The sequence below is a fragment of the Fusarium fujikuroi genome, chromosome FFUJ_chr08 (genome assembly GCF_900079805.1).
Source record: "Fusarium fujikuroi IMI 58289 draft genome, chromosome FFUJ_chr08".
NCBI classification, from domain to species: Eukaryota; Fungi; Ascomycota; class Sordariomycetes; order Hypocreales; family Nectriaceae; genus Fusarium; species Fusarium fujikuroi.
The window spans coordinates 1,248,211-1,266,470 of record NC_036629.1 but is presented as its reverse complement, the minus strand read 5'-3'; the positions used below and the strand labels follow the sequence as shown (position 1 = coordinate 1,266,470).

The window sequence follows — 18,260 nt, the reverse complement described above, 5'->3', positions numbered from 1 at the left end:
CGCTAATAACATCGCATTGCTTAAATATCACAAACCATCAATAGGAAAAGGTACACAAGGATCTCATGACATACCCCATGCCACTACAAAGGCGTGCGCAAGTGTGTGCCTCTTAATTTATCGACCAAGTTCAACGCGGTCGTCTACCACGTGTTGTGTTACCTGAATCCCCAGCAACTCCAGTAGCAGAAGAGCTTCGTGTTTCATCTAGAAGAGGGATTTTGTCCACACTAACAGGCCGGTTCACATCATCTTTAGACAGAGATGTTCCCTCCATCAAGTCTTTCTCTCGATTAACCTCATTCATGGACGGAATCTGGCCAGTAGATGCTGAGGGAGCCGCTCCCTGTTGAGTTTGGCGAGGGACAGAGGACGCATCTGGTCGGGGATGTAGCTGAGGCGATAGTGGCATGTATTCGGGAGAATTTTGCCATTGAGCGACCTCGGCCTTCATAGCCTCTAATTCTTTCTGGAAGCGCACCCCAAATACATCGATATAATATGTGGCGCCATTATAGATACTCCAAGTAAAGACCACCATAAGGAAGCCTGCAGAAGCCCAGCGGCTCAGGAACCATAAGGGGCAAGGGAGCATAGTCAGAAGAGCATATGAATACTGAATCATCATGAAGGTTGCTTCTTGCATGTGCTCTGGTTGTCGAAGTACAAACTTTCCCAGCCAGGTTTTGGCATATGATTTCTTGAGCCAAGTGAACGAGGTTGGCCGACCAGCCGCAATTTTGTCTCTTCGGCGCACGGTGATGAAGATGTAGTACAAAACCTGCCAGAAGATATAGGGCAGGGAACTCCAAGCAAGCATTGAGACTACATTGGCATATGCGGTTGGGGAGCCTGGAGGGGAATTCTTGATGGTCCAAATTGCAGGGAACCGTTCTTTCTGCTCATCAGGCGAGAACAGGTGAACGATGCAATGCAAAGTCGCACATGGCATGATGTGGATGAACAGCGACGTAACTTTGTCGAAACTGTGGAAGACCAGTGAATTGCGCCACATGATGATGGCGACTGCGTTGTTACCAAAAGCCAGGCAGTATGAGGCGGTAAAGAGACGCTTCGACCCGGGAAATATCCATATCGAGAGAGCCAGTAGCAGATTGGTGAAGTAGCAGAGGTCTGCGAGGAAGTAGTGGTAGCCACGTCGATGATATGTGAAGAATCGAATCGGCATGAAATATAAGAGTTGTACGGTGTACCACAAATGAAAGTATTCTGGGCATGCGCCAATGAGGTATCCGCTGACGAAGATGTTCATAACACCGAAGATAAAGGACACCTTTTCTCTGGCACTGATAACTTTTGTATCATTCCATCGTTTCCCGAGCTTATCAACACGGCGTTGCATCTGTTTGCGGTATCGATCGAGCTGTTCATCAGCCTCGGGGACCCGGCGTCTCCACTCCTCAACCATGCGATCCCGAGCAGATTGTGTCTTGGTCTTGATTGCCTCCCTGGAACGCCTGACCTTGTCCGTTTGCGCTGAGATGCCCTTCTGTAGCTTCTCGAGCTGCTGGGGAAGAGCAAAGTTGTCGAGAAGGTCAAGCACAGATAGGCGATCTAGAGGTGGAAGGCCATCCCAGTCTTCGTGGTTGGAACTGCTACCAGAAAAGGACGGGTTTCTCGAGTGCATCGAGCCTCTGGGAGTCGTAGCACCCATCATTGGAGTGTCAAGAATGGTGGAGTCGGCAGGTGGATTGTTCGGGGACGAAGGGGCTTCATGATCAGGCGTGAGGATGATCTCGCCATCGGTTGAGATATTGTCGGATTTGAGGCCTTGGGCGATAAATGAGGCTCCCTTTGTATCGTCATCCATGATTTGTGCGTTTCTTGTCCAAGTACACGTGCTGAGAGTGATGTATAAGTGGTTGCCTTAGTCTAGGGAAGAAATATATGTTAGCTAGGCAATACAATAGAAGAGTAGAGGCAGTGCTTGCCAAAGAGGGAATACTCGCGACAAAGAGGAAGCGTGGCCAAAGCAGCAGGAGTAGAGGGTAGCCAGTGCAAGGGAGCGCGACACAGATACTTTTATAGGATTCTGAGACAAGCTCTGTTCTGCGGACAGGGAGCTAGCGGGTCATAATAGTGTGTCACTTGGAGCTGGACCAAGGGGTTGGCTGATTCGAGAAACAGATAATAAAAGAGACCTATTCAGGTTGAAGATGGCAAGGCAAGGCAAAGCAAGGCAAGACGAGACGAGACGAGATGAGATGAGATGTGACAGACAAAGTTGAGCTAAATCGGGGTAGTGATAAGATGAAGTGGAAGAACGGTTGATTAATAAGTCGAGGTGAAACCAACAAGAGAGAACACCAGCGGTAACGAAACATGCACGTGGGATGGATAGGTACTTAGAATGCGAATGATATGAAGCAGGAAAAGCCCACCAACGCCAACAGCTCAACCAAGGTAGGTAGGGTATTCATTCGGTAGTCAGTCAGTCAAAGCTGGCCTAGAGTAGGAGAGCAAGAAAACTTAAGTCTTTAGAAGAGGCTGCTAAAATAAACTCAGCAAAGAGTCACCTAAGCTTAGGTTAGACTTACCTAAATACTTTTGTCGCTTAGGGCCAAGGTCCTGAGATTTGTTACCGCCCTACTAGCTTAGGTAGGCTGGATGGACCCCGGCACCGATGATGAAATGTAACTAAAATGACCGGGCTGAAAGCTTGCTTGTTGGGGAAGTGGAGACAATTGCACATGCACTTACGCTAAGAACAAGAGTGCATGTCCAAAGCATTGAGGTATCGTATTAGGAGGTAAATAGAAGTTATAAAGAGCTGAGCACATACGTCAGAAATAGGTAGCTAACGGTACTCCTCTAAAGTGTATGGAAGGTTGATAAGTGACGTTCAGCCTGGAATAGGGTGAAATGTATCTCTATTCCCTGAACTACGAGGGGCAGTACGGAGTACAGACACGCCACCAAGTCGACGATCCGCCCAGATTTCGAAATAGCATCCATCAAACAAGCATTTTGCTGCCAGGAAAGATCTCCCTCCCACTGCCGTACGACTTGATAAGTTGTTGCATCATACATCTTCTTCACTTACAAAAGGTATCGAGGCACTATAATGAAGAGGCTTTGCTGTTTGGTACTCAGTTGCCCTGTATCCTATAGACTAATGGCCTTCCAAGACCTGGCTGATCGACTCTGTACGCATATGGCACTGCTCTTTGGTCTTTCCAGAGTCTCCAGTCCCAAGGTTTAATCATGTGGATATATTTCTACCTTTGTTTCGACGTTGCGTGGTGATTCCTCGGAACCTAATTGGCTATGAATGAATACTAGACCACGTATCACGTTGTATTATCCTGGTCTTAGCCTGCCTGCCTATCTGTCCTGCATCCATCACCTGGGACATGTCGCTTGTGTCCGACGGAAGCATTTGATCTGGAGAACACTATGGACCAGTACCTTACCCTTACCTGTAGGTAGACGGTGCTCGAAGGTTTCATCCTGAAGCACTAAGGTACTCCGCAGAGCAAGATTGAATGCCTGAGGCAACAAGGAGCCGCTTCCTATCATAACGTTAAGGTAGGTAGGGCTCATTTGATTGGTTCGAATTAAGGTCCCGCATGCAATTGGTAAGGTACTAAGGTACTGACCTAGACTCAAGTACAATACCGGAAACCTACTCAAGCCGAGTCGCGCGACGCGTTACCCTTCATTTCAACTTTCCTGGCACGCGCAGAGATTTGAATCCGCCGCTTATTCTCGTAACTAATGGATAATGCATGCTATTAGTTGCACTTTGTCATATCTCGCAACGTAAGTCGGCCTCTGTTGCGCATAACATTCACGCGCTCCCGACTCCGATTTTATTGGTTTGCGTTTGCGCAATTCGAGTCCTGGCCACCACTTGGACGCGCCCTCGCTCAACACCACGAGTTGAGCTCAAGACCAGGCGTGACCCCTCTAATCTAACTCAGCATCATATTCTCCCGCCACGACTACACGCCTTCCGCTATCTTTTCCTAGACACCCGGCTGTGCTGCCCCACGACCTCATCATGGGCAAACTTATTCGTCTGGAGTTGTTCAGTGTGTTTTCCCTCACGAGTAATCTCAGACGAGACGAACGCCGTCTAAGCTAACCTGCGCTACAGACTTCAAATCGTACAAAGGGCATCATGTCCTTCTCTTCGGAAACTCATACTTCACCTCTATCATTGGACCCAATGGATCCGGCAAGTCGAACTCGTATGCCGCTTCTCCTGCTCTCCAGTGAGCTTTTCTAACATAGCTCTAGCATGGACGCCATATCTTTCGTCCTGGGCATCAAATCCTCGCATCTACGCTCCGCCCACCTCAAAGACCTCGTTTACCGCGGACGAGTCCTAAAAACAGCCAAGATCAATGATGATGGTTCTGCGCAGACCAATGGCGACGCAAACGGTGACGCTGATGGTAACGATAAAGCCTCCCGTGGCGACCCCAAAACGGCTTGGGTTATGGCTGTGTACGAAGACGATGCTGGCGAGGAGCAGAAATGGAAGCGCTCCATCACGAACCAAGGAGCCAGCGAGTACCGAATCAACGATCGCGTTGTCACAGCCCAGCAATACAACGAGTCTCTTGAGAGCGAGAACATTCTTATCAAGGCGCGAAACTTCCTCGTATTCCAAGGAGATGTTGAGGCCATTGCTTCGCAATCCCCTCAGGACCTCACGCGCCTGATCGAACAAATCTCGGGAAGTCTTGAGTACAAGACAGAATATGAGAAGACACAGCTCGAGGCTGAACAGGCTGCCGAGAACCAGAACTTCCAGCTTCATAGACGACGTGGCATCAACTCGGAAATTAAGCAATACAGGGAACAGAAAAAGGAAGCAGACAACTTCCAGAACAAGACTGATGAGCGCGATGCGGCAATAGTTACACATAGTTTGTGGAAGCTATATCATTTCCAGAAGGCCATGGAGGATTCGTTCGCCGCCATACAGGATCATCAGGAAAACCTCAAAGAATTGCGCCGCAACGTGGAATCTTTCGAGAAGAGGCTTGAGGCAGCCAGGAAGGAACAGGCTTCCGCTAACAGGCAAGTCGCCCGTCTAGACAAAGAGATCAAGACCAAAGAAAGAGATATCGAGGATAAAGAGAACAGTCTTGTTCCCATCGAGGAAAAGATTAATGAATCTACGCAGGCAGTCGAAACACTCCAGGCTGCGATCGCCAAGGCCACCAGGGAACGTGATGAGCAAGCCGAGGTTGTTCGCCAGGTCCAGAAGGATATTGAAAGCGTAGAGAAGGCCCGTCAAGTTTTCGAGAACGACTATAAAGAACAAATGAAGAAACAAGGCCGCGAGATCAGCGATGAGGATCGCCGAGAGTACAACAGACTGCGCACTCAGCTCATGTCTAGGACTGGTTCCAACCAGGCCAAGCTTGAGAACCTTGACCGGCAGCGCAAAGCAGATGAAGTCACCGTCAACAATCTGAAAGGCAAAGTCGATAGCATTGCGGCAAACATCGAAAAGATTGAGGCAGAACTATCAAGCATCGAGGAACGCAGATCTGCAGCGCAGGCGACCTCTAAAGACCTCTCGCAAGAGATTGACGCTAAAAAGAAGGAGTTCAATAAACTCCAATCAGAACGCGTCAGGACCAATCAGAAGCGAACTGAGCTTGAGGAGAAGCTTGAGGATGTCGCTAGAAAGCTCAGAGAAGCTGATGATGGCCGGCGCCAGAACGATAGGGAAGCTAGGATGAAAGAGATGGTAACTTCCTTGAAGCGCATGTTTCCCGGTGTCCGTGGTCGAGTCGGTGACCTATGCAAACCCAAGCAGAAAAAGTTTGATGAAGCTGTCATTGTGGCGCTTGGAAGAGACTTCGATGCTGTCGTTGTCGACTCCGAGAAAATCGGTGTGGAATGTGTTCAATACCTCAAAGAACAAAGATTTCAGCCCATGACATTCATCCCTCTGGACAACATCAAGGTCAACGCAGTCAACACAGCCGTCAAGGGTTTTTCTGGCGCTCGGCTGACGATTGATACCATCGACTTTGATTCTTCTGTTGAGCGTGCCATGTCGTATGCATGTGGAAGCTCTGTTGTGTGTGACACTCTTGATATTGCGAAGCACATTTGTTACGAAAAAAGGATACCTGTCAAAGCTGTGACACTGGAAGGCTACATCATCCATAAAGCAGGCCTGATGACAGGTGGCCGTGGACCCGAGTCGAAGAGTAAGAGACGTTTCGAGGAGGCAGATGTTCAGAATCTTCAGCGAATGGCCACCAAGCTTAAGGATGAGATTGACCGACTACCCAATGCTGAGCGCCGGGGCTCACAAGAAGAAACTCTTCAGATTGACCTGTCCGGGCTCGAAAGACGGTTGGCAGCCGTTAAAGATGAACTGGCAGCCTTCAACAAGAACCATGCTAGCAAGAAACGCGAGCTGGACAACCAGAGGAGGCAGCTTCGAGAGCTCGAGCCCAAATACCAAGATCAGGCGTCCCAGCTTGAAAGCACCACTGCCACGTGCGAAGAATTTCGGAATGCCATCGCACGAGTTGAAGATGACGTGTTTGCAGATTTCTGCAGACGACTCGGTTATAGCGATATTCGCAGCTACCGTGACTCGCAAGGCAAGCTGGAGCAGGAGGTCTCTGAAAAGCGCAATGAATTCGAAGTCCAAAAGCAAAAACTGTCGAGTCGACTCCAGTGGGAGCAGCAACGTTGGGAGACTGCCACTGCGCGAATCGAGCGAAACCAAGCCCATGTCCGAAAGCTCAGAAACGATATCAATTCCTATGCAAGAGAGAAGGATGCGATTGAGAATGCGATGAGCGAGGAGCAGGCAGAGTTAGAAGCTCTTCGCGAGGCACTCGACGAGAATAAGTCAGAGCTCACCGAAAAGAACCAGAAGGTGTCAGAGGCCAAGCTCGAAGTGCAAAAGCGGTCAAAGGACATCGAGGCTCATCTGAAAGATATCAACTCACTCGAAACCGTAGTTCAGAAGAACAGCGCCAGCAAAGCGGCACTACTTCGACGATGCCGACTAGAGCAGATCCGCATTCCGCTTGCGGAGGGCACATTAGAGAATCTACCCAACGACGACCGTCTGCTTAATCAGGACCCAGATGCCATGGACATAGATGATGAGGACGATGATGAGGAGATGATGGGCATGGCACTTGATGATCACGGCATTACCATTGACTTTAGTGGACTTGATGAAGAACTGAAAGTTGTAAGGACTAATGTTTCTTTTTCCAGCTAGTGAGTGATACCGCTAACACTATGCAGTCGGATGACCCGAGCGTCGAAGAAAGTCTATCAGAGAAGATCACGAATCTGACATCGGAGCTCGAGAAGTTGAACCCCAACATGAGAGCAATGGAAAGATTAGAAAGCGTCGAGTCCCGGCTGAGAGTCACAGATCAGGAGTATGAAGACTCAAAAACAGCGGCACACGAGGCCAAAGAGGTCTTCAACCGGGTCAAGCAAAAAAGATATGACCTCTTTAACAAGGCCTTCAGCCATATCCAGGAGCAAATATCACACGTGTACAAGGATCTCACCCGGTCAGAAGCATACCCTCTTGGTGGTCAAGCCTATCTGGACATCGAGGAAGACACGGACATGCCCTATCTGTCCGGTATCAAATATCATGCCATGCCGCCTCTGAAGCGTTTCAGAGATATGGAGCACTTGTCTGGAGGCGAAAAGACAATGGCAGCACTGGCACTTTTGTTTGCTATTCACAGCTACCAACCTAGTCCCTTCTTTGTTCTCGACGAAGTAGACGCCGCGTTAGACAACGCCAACGTGGACAAGATCAAGAAGTACATCAAGGACCACCGCGGCCCTGGCATGCAGTTCATCGTGATCAGTCTCAAGGCAGGTCTGTTCCAAGACAGTGACAGTCTGGTGGGTGTTTACCGAGACCAGGAGGTCAATAGTTCAAGAACCCTTACTCTAGATGTGAGTTTCCCTATTCTACTGGCCTTGACAATTTTTGACTAACATGGAACAGCTGCGGCAATATGTGTAGGTGAGGCTAGGGCAGTTAGAATCTTTGTGATGATTCCTCTCGGGCCTGAGGGGGAAAGTTGGGTGTCTGGCGTATGTCATCGTGAAAGAGGCATGTAATTTCGTATGGGCCAATGAATTCATCATGTCTTTCAGCACCGCAACACCGAGTTGAGCATGAATAATGCCGGCCTAATGATGCTTAGTGATGAATCTATTCATTCATATTATCTTTAACTTTTCTCCGACTTTTGTGACTTCTGTTGAACAGATATAAGAAGCAGTCAAAGAAAGGCTCTACTTTATGCCAATGCCCTTGGCTTGCCTCGCGTGAATGCATTGCTTTGTATTGTCAGATGAACGTGGCTATTGAGGTATCTCAAAGAAGTGTTCATGGCAGAATGATGGTTCCCATTGGCATCTGACTAAACGACACTGCATATTTCAACCCGCATCGTGACCACCTAGCTCCAAGTCTTGATTGCTACTAGGTAGGTATTTCCGCCTGAAACTCTTCCTTTACCTCATACCTTATGAACACCTAGGTAGTACTGCAGGCAGGCAGGCAGGCAGCTGTGACTCTTCTCTTGGTTGCCTGCAGTTTTTATAACGGGTTCTGATTACGTCATCACACCTTTAATTCATCCTCCTGCACTTGATATACGCGATCACATTCTTGCATTAAACCAACATCATCATGGATCTCGCAATCACACTTATCAAGTCCGTTGCGCGGGCGTTCTACGAAACCCGCGACATACTTGTGATTGATGCGCTTATTCTGCATGAGGCGTGAGTATGACTATTACACTCCTGTGCTGGAAAAGTACTTGCTTGCTAACCACGGTGTCTTGCTAGGCTTCGAGACGATGATTTGGCCTACTTGATGTCTACCAACACAAAGGAACTCCACAAGATATGCGGAAAGCTACGTGAGGATCGATTTTTGGTGGTGTATGTGAAGGGAATCTTCGCCGAATAGCCCTTGACTGACTGGACCCGGGGCAGACACACACGATCAGAGCTGCGAGAAGGCAACCCAAGACCGAGCAACAAAACATGGTATTACATCGACTACCGAGCCACAATAGACGCCATCAAATGGCGCGTTTACACTATCGATAAAGAAGTACAGGGTACTACGCAAGTCGCGAGCGAGAAAAAAGAGTACTTTTGCTCATTTTGCAAAGCAGAATGGACGGCGATGGAGGTTCTGGACAACGTTGGCCCGGAAGGATTCTTATGCCATCGCTGCTCTCATGTTCTGACCTTTGAGGCCGACCGGACGTCGACTGGGCACGAGCAGTCAACGCGACTCAATGACCAGTTCAAATTCATCAGTGAACTGCTTCCCAAGATCGATGCCGTCCACATTCCTGAATGCGACTTCGATCGCGCGTTTGCTAAAGCACGCCCGGTGAAGCGCGACGAAACACATCAGCGCGCTCAGACTACTGCAGTAGACTCTGGCGCGAACCGACCTATGGCGGTCAAGGGCTTGACCAACACAGGGCCACAATCGATTGCAGTTAACATCTCAACATCGGATGGCCCTACAGAAGCCGAGAAGGCGGCAGAGCAGGCGCGCAAGGAGCAGATAGCGAAGCAAAATGCGCTGCCATCATGGATGTCTAATAGTACAGTCACTGGGGAGTCCTTCTCAGCAGGCGCTGCTCCGGGCACTGCATCAGTCGTCAAGAAGGAGTCCAGCAAAGATGCCGGCCCAGCAGCACCGGCCGTGGCCAATGCTCAAATAGACGATATATTCGAGAAGCTCAAGGCGGAGATAGCACAAGAAAAATCAGAGGAGGAAGAGGACGAAGAAGAAGAGGAAGACTTATTCGAAGATGTCCCTGCCACCAAGAAAGTGAAGCTGGCTGGACCAGATACTCAAGAACAAAAAGAAGACGAAGACAGCGAGGAGATAGAGTTTGAAGACGTTTAGAACCCATGAAATTGTCCGGTAATGGCCAGACTCCTTGTTCTCGTACATAAATAGCCACTCTATCATCTAATATTCTTATTCTAAATCCAGTTCCTGTCTAGCCTAACCAAGCCCGGCCATGCTTTTGAAAAATAAAAAATAAAAAGGCCAATGCTATGCCCGAGGTATCAATACTTGCCCAAGCACATATTTGAACGCCCCATTATATGCCAGTAAAAAAGAACTCGCTTTCATGATGTTTACACCTGTCCCCGATGAGATCCAGGTCGTTCATTTCCTGTTTTCCGATGCTGCACATCACCTTGCAGTTTCTACGCCGCGTCGCATCTCCAGTTGAGATGTCTTGCATGTTCGTGGCAACTTGGCCAACGGTAATTCGGTGTCATCGAGAGACGAGCATGAAATCTCAGACATGCTACGCTTCAAGCCTGTCAAGGCTCCAACGATGTTGCCGGCGGGCGGTGACTCGTCACCTTCATCGCCGTTCTCCCTGGACGACGGGTCTTGTTCGTCCTTTTTGTCGAGTACGCTATCGCGCTCCCATGCGGACTCCAGCCCGTCTAGATAGATTGGGGACCTCTTCAAGAAGTTCCAAGATAAGGAGTCATGCTCCATTGCTATATATAATGAGTCCATCTTGCCACTAGCATCTAGCACGGCGCAGTGTTGCTTGAGGAACGCGCGGTCGTACGGACCGTGGATGAGCCTGGCCTCCAGGGGTCGTAACATTGGCAGGCCTTGTAGACGCTCAGCATCGCAAAGCTTTGCTTGCAATGGAACCCACGGCCGTCCTTTGAGTAGGGGTTCAAATGCCCGTGATACAGCCTCTGTGACAGACTTGGCATCGTCTCCTTCTACTGCGAGCATACGATGAAGTCCACGGGACAGACATCTCTTGTATGAGGTTGTATCCTTTTCAAATGGGAAGGGTGTGTCCTTGGAAGGCATTAAGGACACATGCACTGTCCATGACCTTGGACGTTCGGTCGGGGCGGTAGGTTTTATCGGCAAGCTGTGCGTTGAGTTCAACGGCAGCTGGGAGGGGACAGTGGCTGTGGGCGAGAGATGAAAGGTGTTGACGGTGGCGTTGCTTAGATTTGGGTCTTGGGGAGGAGACAATAAAGGCTCGGCACTCTCCAACTTTTCGATCCTTTCTTCCAAGCATTCGTCGCTATCTAGTAGCTCAAGTTGACGATTGCGCAAATCGTCCACTTCGCTCCCTGTCCTTGCCAGCTGTTCGCCTTGAGATCGAAGGGTTTGTTCCAAGCCTTTAATCTGTTGCTGCAATTGTGTAACAAGCGCCCATGCAGCAGATGCGTTGCGGTATGAGCCTTTGAGTTCAGTATCGGTTTCGTCCTTGTTCTTCTCGACCGTCTCCTCCAGCTCGCTGATGCGACGAACAACGTGGGAGAGTCGATCACGGTCTTGTGGGTTCGCGAGTTCTTCCAAGGTTCGTACTCGCTGTTGAATCGCATCGATCTCGGACTTGTTAGTGCTTGGTGTTGGGGTATCGGCATTGGCGACGTGAAAGCAGGATAGATGCCCACAGTTGCAAGTGGCGCCAGGTAAAGATTTGTTGTGGTCGAACCCCATGCAGCCGCACCGCTGGCCCTTGAGCTCAGGTATCATGAGGATGTAGCGACATTGACCCTTGGGTAACTGAGACTCGTCGGACTGCGGCGTCGAGGCCGGTGGGGGAGAGCGAGAGGGTGAGGGTGACATTAAGTTGCGTCAAACCAAGGTGTCGAAGAGAGGAATCGAGATTGGGATAGGTCGTCCATGGAAATGTCGGTGGCAGTAGGAGCCTGATATGGACAGAATGGGTACGGATGGGTATGAAAGGGTACGGGGTAGTCTTTTAGATATGAAAGATGGAGCATGGAAGAAGAAGAAAACAACAGCAACCTGTACTGTAGGTAGGCACGGCAGGACAAGGCAAAGGCAGGGCAAGGTAGGCGGGCGGCTCTAATCATAAAGCAGGGCGATGTCGATATTTGGACCCCCAGGGATGTTGGGGTTGTGTGATTCCGCCTGGCCGCGTTAGGACGGTACCTAAGTCCAGGCGGGGGTACCAGAGGACAGTGGCATAATACACGTGAGAGGCTGTAGACTGTTAACGGTTTCTAGGTATATCCAGGGTCCGCTTTTGAGGCGTTATCATCCGCTCTCGTCTCGCCATCAAGACAACCCACGAATCTTAGACCGGCTGCGCCCGCAGGCCGGCTGATGGCATCACAAACTCCCACGTTGAAGACCCGCAGGTGGTCATGGCACCACAAGCCGACGATTATAGACAGTGGGGGTTAGCCGTGTCTAACAGTGACTGCTTGAGGTACATGCCCAGTAACACCGAGAGGATAAAAGCAGAGATTGCCCATGCCCATGACCACGATCAAGAACCTCCTTCATGTGTTGTACATAGGTAGAGCCACGGAACGCGGTGAGAACAATCACAACTCCAGTCCAGTGCCAGAAGAAATCTAGGTCCACGCTAGACTACGGGGAGCTCAGGGGATGCAGTAGAGCCCCAGCTAAGAGAAGATAGCGCCGTTATCTTTGTTGGTCTGTTGTCAAGTTCCAATTCTTCGCAGTGTCGTACTGTATGTATGTACGTAGACGCAGGACCCTCAAACCAAATCTTGGTTACCTGGCGCAAGGCGCGCTGTTTTCTTGTCGTCTTGTCTTGGGACCCCTGGCCCGGAAACTACCTTATGAGAAGATAAGTACATATCCCACATCAGAGTCCGATTGATAAACAAAATGTCTCAACTCTGACACGAAAAGCTTGGCTGATCGTGCCGCACCCTTTTCCCAGTTCCCATTGGCCCTTGAGACTTGGTCCCTGAAGCCGTCGACTTGATCAAGGTCGAGACGGAGACTATCAAGAGGCAGAAAGTCGAGACGAGTCGCGTTGGAGGGCGGCCACGCGATCTGTGACGGGCGGGCGCAAGAAGTCAAAGACTCAAGAGTTGATACATACTGCATGTATGTATCAACCAGGGCCCTTGCGCAATGATTGTGATCGTGGCCGGAATCGCAATGGTGATTGATGGAAGCATCTGCATGGGGTCTCTCAGATTAGCAGACCTCCTCTGGCTGGCCCACCCCCACACCCTCTTTGTTGCCAAGCCTGCCACTTTCTTTGGACGGGAGTGACAAAATTTGACTCTTGGGGGGTAGTTCCCGCACCCGTACCCGTCCATTAACTACTAGGTAGTACCTATGAATGTGAATGGCCCTTATCCGTCCCTCCCTACCCTACCTCCTCGCCTACTCGCTACTCAGTCACCTCTCCGGTCTGGCGGGCCCCCGGTCCGTAGCTAACTAAATAATAGCGGGAGGGACCCGATGGCAATGGGCGGGAGGGCAAACCCGTCATCGGATTGGATGACTTTGTTGGTGTACTGTCCCGTGGGTTTTGTGTAGGTACATACTCATACTTTAGAAGAGGGAGCCCCCAAAATGCGGTCGAGAAAAGTGATGTGCTCTTGACTCGTTGCATGAGATGGCCTCTTCCTCCATGCCCCCTGGGTCCCAGGTGTTTCAGATAGTTATCGGGTGCATGTAAGTTAGAGGTCGTGCGTGGTACGGTCGGTATGTAGGCCTTATCGGCGCCCTACTGTTGACGCAAGGTTATCGACCAAGTTGCCCGCACGCATGTAATCCCTCCCCAGGTTCTGATCAGAGGTTGGTTCCTTGCAAACCATACATAGCAATTCGCGTTGTCCTGTTCAGTACGGGCATGGACCTCCAAATTGAACATCAAGGCCGGTTGGAACCGGTGGACTAAGTGAGATTGTCCAAGGCCCCATCTTTGCTATGGGTCATGCCAAATTCAAATTCATCTCCATCAACCCCGAAACGTACATAGCAATTGAGAACAGCCTGAACTGTATAGAGAAGGTAGGTACATACATATCAGTACGTGACGGCCATCAGGGTGGGTTATGTGCTGCAGCAAAAGCACAGCAGAAGTAAGAAGCCTTGGCCCTGGCACCCCTGGCTCTACTGTATGTAGCTCAAGGTGGTTAGCAGTGGGCTCTGGAGGATTTCTTTGCCCACGTGCAGTCTCTTGGGACAGGCAACTCCTTGCCACCTGCGAACTACCAATGCACACGGTAACTACTGATGGAGTGATCTCGGGCCTGTATGTTGCAAGCCGTGACTTTGACCAGCGACGCGACGCACCTCGAGTTGCTACTCGTAAACAACTATGGGTAATTTCGGAACTGCTGTCAACTCCCTGTTAGGCACTTACACCAAGTGCCTGTCTCTTCTCAAAGGCTTCCCTAAGGATGAGGATTCGGCGACATTGAGTGAGACTCGCTCGACACTGAGCACCTCACTTCGGTCTGACAGAGCTCGAGTGCGTCGAGAATATGCTTGGCGACTTTCACAAGATGGTTCTCGGTTTGAAAAAGGTGATGGTAAGTCACTTCTATCTGCATTGGTTTCGTATTAAAATGCATGAGTTGTTATTCTGAAGCCTGTCCCAGCTCCTGCACGATCGGCTCTTAGACGCATTGTGAGGAAACTCACAAACACCCTGGCCGACGTAGTCCGCTCATTTCATGACCCTAAAGGACAGCCGATCAATTGCGAGTCTCTTCTAGCTCTATCCACGGGCTCAAGTCTAGACGCCGTTCGCGCGATGAATGACTTGTCAACCAGAGTAGGATCAACTTCAAGTTCCAGTTCACGGGGTAGCATCGTGAGCAGAGGACGACAGAGATCCCGCCGTCATAGCCAGAAAACCGGAACCAAGTCTAAGAGACGGTCAACAGAAGAGCGGTCTAAGCGTGACAAGACCAGAGGCAAGAAGTCCACGAGCCATAGCCATAGCCATAGCCGCAGACGGAGCCGGAGACGTACGTCCTCCGATCGGCGGCATTATCAACATGGTTCGACAAGCCGGCACTCGCCGGAAATAAAAGGGCCTCATAACCGAGTCTCCATAGTGACCATTGCTTCGGATTCCACCAAGCTGGGAGAGATCAGGCGGCGCTTGTCGAAGCAGATGCCTTTGGAGGAATATGAGAATATGGCCGCTTATCCATTGTATGCCTATCATGCCCAAGAGGCACCAGTGCGTAAGAAATGGTGGAATCCTTTCAGGCGCTGATGACTGGCGAAAGCTACTTTTGACTTGGATTTCATGTATATGATACCCGATGATGTATATGGATATTGTTGTTTCTTGATTGTCTACCCTTACAATATTGAAGCTGTTACTCCGTCGGCTTGAGTGAGATCTTGTTCTCATTACGCACACCAATGAAAGAACACCCTCGACTGAGCCACTCTCGAGGGGACTGAAAAGCCCTCCTAGATAAGGTAAGGAACTGAAGAATATAAATTAGTGGCTACGAACCCAATTTCATATTGTATACACCTATGTACACATAATGAGCTTGTCGGCTTTAGCTTATCCATCCTACAACGTATTCATACAGCCAAGTATTTAAGACATAAATACCTATCAACTTGCATCACGAATAGGTTCATTGAGGAAGCATCAAAAGTAGTGACGAATGCATTCGAAAAAAAAATTGCATGATGTTTTCTCATTTTCCTTCTCATATAAAAAACCTACCTACCTTAGTACCTATATACGGAATATAAAGGTCCTTAGGTTAGTACGAGTATACTTTCTGCACTGTGCAGGAAACTGTCGAGGCTGCAAAGCCACAGAAAGAGCTTAGAATTATTCTACTGTGTGCCCCGCTGTCCAAAACTGCCCCGCCAGCATCACGACTGGACTGGACGAACACACGACAGGTCATCGCATTGAGCTCGACCACGACCACGAGCGAAGAGCATCGAAAACGCACAAGATACAACCGATTCGCTCTCTGGTCTCACACCATTCCCTCCCCATCTAACCGTGTTGTTATCGACGTGACCCCTCACGGATATGCCTTCGTCTTGATAGCATCGCCATCATGCCTCAAGACCCTGCTGCCGCCCTCAGCGCCTTGTTGCGCCAATCCTCCGTCGAAGATCACGACGAGGCCCTCAAGATTGCCAACGCTGCACTCAAAGCTAACAAGAACGATGTCGACAGCCAACACACCCGTATCATCGCCTTGCTGAAGCTCGATCGATTCGACGATGCTTTGCGCGCCATTGCTGATGGCTCCCCCGCCCTCCACGCACGAATTGCCCTCGAACATGCCTATGCTCTCTACAAGACGGGGAAGCTTCAAGAGGCTACTTCTGTCCTTCAGGCTTTCGGTCTAGAGAAGAAGAGGAGTCTACAGCATGTTGCCGCACAAGTTGCTTACCGTGCTGAGCGCTTCGATGAGGCTTGCAACATCTACAGCCGTCTACTCGACACCCATCCCGCAGATGAGGAGAACGATATCAGCATCAACCTTCGGGCCGCTTTTGCCCAGTCTAGTTGGTTGGGATACTCGGTCACTGACAAGATTTCCGTCCAAGACTCTGATGGATTTGAACTGTGTTATAACGCTGCATGTGCACATATTGCCAACGGCTCTCTTGAGACTGCAGCCGATCTATTGCAGCGTGCAAGTCGACTGTGTGATGCCTCCGATGATTTGACAGATGAGGACAAGCAGGCGGAAATGCGGCCGATTCTTGCACAGCAGGCCTACGTCTTTGCCAAGTTGGGCAAGCTCAAGGAGGCTCTCGATCTTTATAACTCTCTATCAAGCGCAAAGTAGGTTTTACTGCAATTATGCTCAGGGCTGAACTGACTATCATGGACAGAGAAGAAGATCCCGATCTGGCACTAATAATTGGCAACAACCTGGTCACTTTGGAACCAAAGGACGAGAACCCCTATCTTCTCGAGCGAAGATTCTCGACCCTGACGGCCGAGGCAAGAAATGCCAAGCTCTTCCAGCACCAGTCTGATATCTTGCGACGCAACCGACTAACCGTCGACTTGCAAATCCTCAAGGGTGCCGGAGTCAAGCGTCGCACCGATGCCCTTCTCGCCGAAGCAAAACATCCCTTGACAGCTGCTGAAACTAGCATCCTCTCTGTTCTTAACGCTGCCGCCAGCGCACAAGGAACATCCGGGAAGCAACTTCTGAACAATTTACAAGGACTGACCCAGAAGAGACCACATGATGTCGGTCTAGTGTTAACTATTGTGCAAATACAACTCAATGAAGGAAAAGTAGGCTCTGCTCTGTCTATTCTTGAGTCTTTCCTTCAGCGTCTCGAAAAGAACGAGACTGATGATTCTCAAAATGCTCGATTCAGCTCTGGTCTTGTTGCCCTTACTGTGACCCTTTTGAGGACACAGGGGCGGGAATCTTCGGCAAAGGCTGAACTTGTCAAGGCCGCTACATACTGGCAGTCACGCCCGGCTAGCTCAGCTGTCTCACTCCTCGAAGAGGCTGGCATCGAACTAATGAAGTCATCCAACGCCCAGGATTTGCAACTCGCGGGCACTTCATTCCAGAAACTAATCGATGAGCGGAAGGGCTCGGACATTGCTGCAGCTGGCCTTGTCGCATCCTTGGCTCCCTCAAACCCCTCTCGTGTGGAAAAGCACCTCCAGAACCTCCCTCCTGTGGATTCGCTTGTCGAGGGCATCGATGTTACAGCTCTCCTCAGCGCTGGTGTTGCCACCGCAGCCAGTAAGACAGGTTTCTCAACTTTGAAGCGCTCCGCTCCTTCAGGGCCATCCGAAAAGACAAGCAAGCGACGCAGAAAGATCCGCCTTCCCAAGAACTATGTCGAGGGTACCAAGCCCGACCCTGAGCGCTGGCTGCCTTTGCGTGACAGAAGCTCGTACCGTCCCAAGGGCAAGAAGGGTAAGAAGAAGGCTGTTGATTCAACACAGGGAGGAATCGTGAAGGAAGAGGAGACTCTGGAGCTTGTAGGCGGAGGAGGTGTCAAGGTTGAGAAGGCGCCTCCGCCCTCCAAGAAGAAGAAGAAGGGTAAGAAATAGTACAGCAGTTTACGGATACTGCATATGCATATATTACTCTGTTTCAGTATGATATTCTTGACCACTGATATGGGTTTTCCATCCATGTATACGCCCTGGCTCTATCGGTGCAGTTCCCCCTGGCTGTCATCAAGGCCAAAAGAATGGATGATGTTATGTATGCACATTCGCTCAATTTCGATTCGACTGAAAAATCAAAAGTTGATTTCTAACGCTGACTTTTAATGCTCTGCCCAAGCCCTGGTGCAAGCGAGTACAAATGAACAAAAGGCCTCGGCCACTATAGAATATCTAGAAACATATGTCCACGTCATCACCCCCTTGACATGAGTCCACCACGCTCGGCATCTCACGTCTGCTTCTTATGTGGCCACTCGATAACACAAGTATAAAACGAAG

At 50.0% G+C, this 18,260-nt stretch overlaps 6 protein-coding genes; 4 read left to right on the top strand and 2 right to left on the bottom strand.

Moving 5' to 3' along the window:
* Window positions 1-130: 130 nt before the first annotated feature.
* On the bottom strand, window positions 131-1,831 carry FFUJ_12221 (related to Integral membrane protein; the record flags this gene model as incomplete). Its single annotated transcript, XM_023581801.1, has 1 exon — window positions 131-1,831. One exon carries the CDS (start codon window positions 1,829-1,831, stop codon window positions 131-133), a length of 1,701 nt encoding a protein of 566 aa, XP_023434438.1.
* Window positions 1,832-4,024: 2,193 nt separating this feature from the next.
* On the top strand, window positions 4,025-8,011 carry FFUJ_12220 (related to SMC1 protein; the record flags this gene model as incomplete). XM_023581800.1 has 5 exons in its annotated part: window positions 4,025-4,055; window positions 4,121-4,214; window positions 4,264-7,207; window positions 7,264-7,941; window positions 7,994-8,011. 5 exons carry the CDS (start codon window positions 4,025-4,027, stop codon window positions 8,009-8,011), a joined length of 3,765 nt encoding a protein of 1,254 aa, XP_023435156.1.
* A 675-nt stretch (window positions 8,012-8,686) lies between these two features.
* Window positions 8,687-9,934, top strand: FFUJ_12219 (related to transcription initiation factor IIE chain TFA1; the record flags this gene model as incomplete). XM_023581799.1 has 3 exons in its annotated part: window positions 8,687-8,781; window positions 8,848-8,943; window positions 8,998-9,934. 3 exons carry the CDS (start codon window positions 8,687-8,689, stop codon window positions 9,932-9,934), a joined length of 1,128 nt encoding a protein of 375 aa, XP_023434437.1.
* Window positions 9,935-10,231: 297 nt separating this feature from the next.
* On the bottom strand, window positions 10,232-11,656 carry FFUJ_12218 (uncharacterized protein; the record flags this gene model as incomplete). The annotated part of the gene is made up of 1 exon (XM_023581798.1): window positions 10,232-11,656. One exon carries the CDS (start codon window positions 11,654-11,656, stop codon window positions 10,232-10,234), a length of 1,425 nt encoding a protein of 474 aa, XP_023434436.1.
* Window positions 11,657-14,147: 2,491 nt separating this feature from the next.
* FFUJ_12217 (uncharacterized protein) lies at window positions 14,148-15,056 on the top strand (the record flags this gene model as incomplete). XM_023581797.1 has 2 exons in its annotated part: window positions 14,148-14,361; window positions 14,407-15,056. The coding sequence occupies 2 exons, from the start codon at window positions 14,148-14,150 to the stop codon at window positions 15,054-15,056; spliced, it is 864 nt and encodes a 287-aa protein (XP_023434435.1).
* An 820-nt stretch (window positions 15,057-15,876) lies between these two features.
* Window positions 15,877-17,861, top strand: FFUJ_12216 (related to signal recognition particle 72 kDa protein; the record flags this gene model as incomplete). XM_023581796.1 has 2 exons in its annotated part: window positions 15,877-16,616; window positions 16,667-17,861. 2 exons carry the CDS (start codon window positions 15,877-15,879, stop codon window positions 17,859-17,861), a joined length of 1,935 nt encoding a protein of 644 aa, XP_023434434.1.
* Between the last annotated feature and the right edge of the window lie 399 nt (window positions 17,862-18,260).